Raw genomic sequence first — 4,164 nt, 5'->3', positions numbered from 1 at the left:
GAGGCATGGGGAAACAGATGTGCACTTGGGGCACCTGAGGGGGGAATCTTTCTAGGGATCCCCAAGAGAACACACCTCAGAACTGCCTCTCCCAAAACTGATGAAGGCAAGGGGAGCCACCCAACAAGGACAGGTCCTCTACCAGCTGTAACTCACTCTTGGATGTGTTAATGCCCACATTTCCATCTTATCCTGTGTGCCGGCTGAGCTCAATACTGTAACAAGTTGACCACCTGGGGCATCGAGGTGTAGGGGTTGCAGGTGAGAAATGGTCTGCACGCTTGGCTGCTGTCCACCGATCCTGCCGGTGGGTTGTGGGGAATGAATGGTGTGTCACTGATGGAAAGGATTCAGCAAACAGGTGGGTGGATGGGGGTCCTGTTGCAGGAAAGAGTGGGAAGAATCCATGAACGTCTGAACTAAGGAGAGGGGATGAGATCAGCGTGCAGTGGAAGGGTTGGCCGCGATCAGGACCCTGGACAACTCTCAGGTTTCCTTTCTGATTGATCCAGGACGGCCATGCAAGGGGCAAATGTCACCTCTGTCTCTGAGTTCCTGCTCCTGGGACTCTCAGAGAACCCCGAGCAACAGCAGCTGCTGTTCATACTCTTCCTGACTATGTACCTGGTCACGGGACTGGGGAACCTGCTCATCATCCTGGCTATCGCCACTGACCCCCGACTCCACACCCCCATGTACTTCTTCCTGGCTAACTTGGCCTTTGTGGACATCTGCTTCACCTCCACCACCATCCCCAAGATGCTGGCCAACCACGTGTCAGGGCACAAAGGGATCCCTCATGCAGGCTGCCTGACCCAGATGTTCTTCTTCATCTGGTTTGCTGGCATCGATAGCTTCCTGCTGACCGCCATGGCCTATGACCGCTATGTGGCCATCTGTCACCCTCTCCACTATGCCAGGTCTGTAACACCACAGCTCTGTGGCCTCCTGGTGGCTGCGTCCTGGACTGCAGCCTTCGGCAATGCTCTGACCCACACGGTGTTACTGACCCGCCTCTCATTCTGCACCCACAACCGGGTGCCCCATTTCTTTTGTGACCTCAGCCCTCTGCTGAAGCTGGCCTGCTCTGACACCTTTCTCAATAATGTGATGGTGTACACCGTGGGCGCCCTACCCATTATCACTCCTTTTGTGGGCATCTTGGTCTCTTACACACGCATCTTTGCCACGGTGTTGAGGATCCCCTCCACGAGAGGCAAGCAGAAGGCTTTCTCCACCTGTGGCTCTCATCTGTCTGTGGTGTCCCTGTTCTACGGGACACTCATTGGGGTTTATTTTAGCCCTACCTCCTCCCACACGGCCCAGAAGGACACAGCCGCTGCGGTGATGTACACTGTGGTCACTCCCATGCTGAACCCCTTCATCTACAGTCTACGCAACAGTGACATGAAGGGGGCCTTGGGGGCGCTCATCAACAGGAAGCCAGTTTTTCTTCAGTGACCATAGCACTGGGATGTTTGACGACCCAAATCCAGTGCCCATCTGTACGAAATTTTCTTGCACGGTCCCAAGGTTAGATGTTTCTTTCATATCATTCTCCGTGGTTCTCTGTGTATTACTTCACTCTTCCAACAACCACTTCTTGAACATCTGTTATCTGTAGACACTGCTTTAGGGGCTGAAGGTCCAGCAGGGGAGAAACAAAATCCCCGCCCTTGTAATGCTCCCACTGCAGCCTGAAGACCACATCGCGGTTAAAGGAAGTGCTCGGCAAACTAGAGAGACCGGGATACAAGCCTCACCTTGGTTAACATTCAGGTTTATCTGCTCTAATACAAAGTTGCAAATGCAGAGGCTCAGAACTTGTAAGATTTTGCAAGCTGAACTCTGTTTCTGTAACAACACAGTTTCTTCAAAAACCTAACGTGGACATCTGATCTACTTGTTTCTAGTACGTTCCATTGTGAGGCGCCAGATCCAATGTGCGTTTCTAGCCAGAGTTCTTGTGTTTATTGATTTTGCAATATTTGCTTCCTTGAACCACCTACATTTTGGTCACTCTCAGTTAATGGTCATCTGAAACAATAGCCTTGGGTAGGAGGCAAGATCCTTATTTATACTCTTTTGAAGGACAGGAAGCTCTTCTAACCTTCTGATGTTTCTGACTTTGAAAAGTGGCCAGTTCTGGTCTGGGATCATCTCTTTCTTGTGATTCCTTGCTGCAAAGTAGCGAGAAGCAACCAACTCACAGGGACATCATAGCTTTTTCCAATCACTTCTAGCCACACAGGCTCAGGGAATGAACAATCTACCTTCCAGGTTATCATCAGTGACTGTATTGCCAGATGTTGGTCTTTGCCATAACAAGGGTCTCCAGCTTTCCAGCCTGTGACATTTGTGTCCTTACCACTAGACCACTCAGCTCATACAACTATGTTTTCAATTTTGTGATGTCAGCATCTCACTTCTGCTACATTTTCTGTTTTAGTCTGATGACTAGCTTATGTATTATAGTAGATTCCTGGGGATTCTGTTAAAAAAATAATACCATAAAGGAGGTGACTTACATAGGAGTTTGTTGTCTCATGGTTCTGGAGACCAGAAGTGGAAAACCAAGGTGTTGGCAGGTGGGTTCCTTCTGAGGTTGTGTTGAGGAAGAATCCGTCTGAACCTCTGTCCTAGCTTATGGGAGCTGGTGCTCTGCTGGCCATCTTTGGGGTCCCTTAACTTGCAAATCATGCTTCATCTCTACGTGGCATCCTCCTTGTGCATGTCTACCTGCAAATGTCCCCTTTTTATTTTTTATTCATTTTTTTTAAAAAAGAATTATAATTAACATAGTATTATATTAGTTTCAAGTGTAAAATATAGCGATTCAACAAAATGTCCCCTTTTTAGAAGGACACCAATTCTCTTGGGTTAGGAGCCCACCCAATTCCAGTATGACATCATCATAACTGTTACATCTGCAACAATCCCATTTCTAAATAAGCTCAAATTCAGAAATACTGGGGATTAGGACTTAAGATAGGAATTTGGGGAGGGAATATAATTCAACCCATAACATTTGCTTAAAAAAGAAAAAGGACTCAAAAGGAATATGGCTTGAGTAAGGTAAAAGTTCATTTTTCTCTCATGTGACAGTCAGCGTTCTGGGTCAGTGGGTGACTCTGCTTTAAATCATTCACAGACTCCAGTTCCCCATGTCCTATTTCTGGCCCATCTCCCAGAAATTGTTATTACTATATTACTACAAAAAAACAAACACTCAGAGAGCACAGGGAGGCAAGCACCTGCTCTCAAAGTACCAGGTAGATCTCCCATCCTGTCCCAGGCTACAGCTAGCTGCAAGAGAGGCCAGGAAACGTGGTGCAGCTGGCCCACTGTGCTGCCAGGCTCTGATCCTCTTACTACAGAAGAGGGAGAGGGTAGACTTTTACGGAGAGCTAGCAGTCCACCTTCCGTCCCTCTGGCCGCCAATTCCATGAAAGCATGCTTCTGCCAGAGATTCCACCTAACACCCCTGCCTGAAGACAGCCAGAGGGTCTCTGCAGCTCCTTGATGCAGTCTTCTCAGTTCAGAGTCTCTGGCTGACACAGGGCCACCTTCATCATGGTGGGATGTTTCCCCGTGACCCAAGAATTTGCAAAGTAAACGTGTATTTACCTGGCTCTTCCCTCGCCCACTGTGCACAAGAAGACCAGCTGCTACTGCAGATTAATGATCCAACCTCCTGGGGTAGGATTTATGTAAGAATGCCCTGCTTGTGAAGTGCAATGCATTCCCTGGCTCGCTGGGGGAGACCCCGTTGTCCGTTGTTCCCTGTGGTCTCCAGTTTTGCCACCTGCCGCCTTGTCCATTCACCCTCTGTGGGCACATGTAAAGTGAACATAGAAGGAGATGCCCTTCTTAGGCACTCTGCAGTTGTCATAGATTGATTCCTCTGGTGCAAATTAGTGCAAATGGCTACTGTTTTAAGGCTCAAACAGACATAGACTGGGCTCTCGATTTCAAAGGAATTCTGCAGAACACTTGGGAGTCTGTTTGCTTTGAGTCAGGAGCCACAACCCAAGTTCTTTCCCAGGGAGAATTTTTGCATTCCTTGATTTATTCAGGTCTCTCGAGCATGTTAACGGTTGATACTTGAGGTCATCTGAAACAGAGGTCTTGGGTGGGATGGTGTGCTGGTCTCAGCCTACCGAC

At 48.4% G+C, this 4,164-nt stretch overlaps 1 protein-coding gene across 1 annotated transcript; it reads left to right on the top strand.

Annotated features, from left to right (window-relative positions):
- The first annotated feature begins 519 nt into the window (after window positions 1–519).
- LOC125091390 (olfactory receptor 1361-like) lies at window positions 520–1,461 on the top strand. Its single transcript, XM_047715046.1, has one exon. It carries the CDS (start codon window positions 520–522, stop codon window positions 1,459–1,461), a length of 942 nt encoding a protein of 313 aa, XP_047571002.1.
- The last annotated feature ends 2,703 nt before the right edge of the window (window positions 1,462–4,164 follow it).

Source organism: Lutra lutra, chromosome 1 (assembly GCF_902655055.1).
Source record: "Lutra lutra chromosome 1, mLutLut1.2, whole genome shotgun sequence".
Classification (NCBI taxonomy): domain Eukaryota; kingdom Metazoa; phylum Chordata; class Mammalia; order Carnivora; family Mustelidae; genus Lutra; species Lutra lutra.
The sequence above is the reverse complement of the archived record's forward strand: the minus strand, read 5'-3'. Positions and strand labels throughout refer to the sequence as shown.

Coding starts and splice junctions, on each gene's coding strand:
- LOC125091390 (XM_047715046.1), top strand. CDS start 520: ATGCAAGGGGCAAATGTCACCTCTGTCTCTGAGTTCCTGCTCCTGGGA.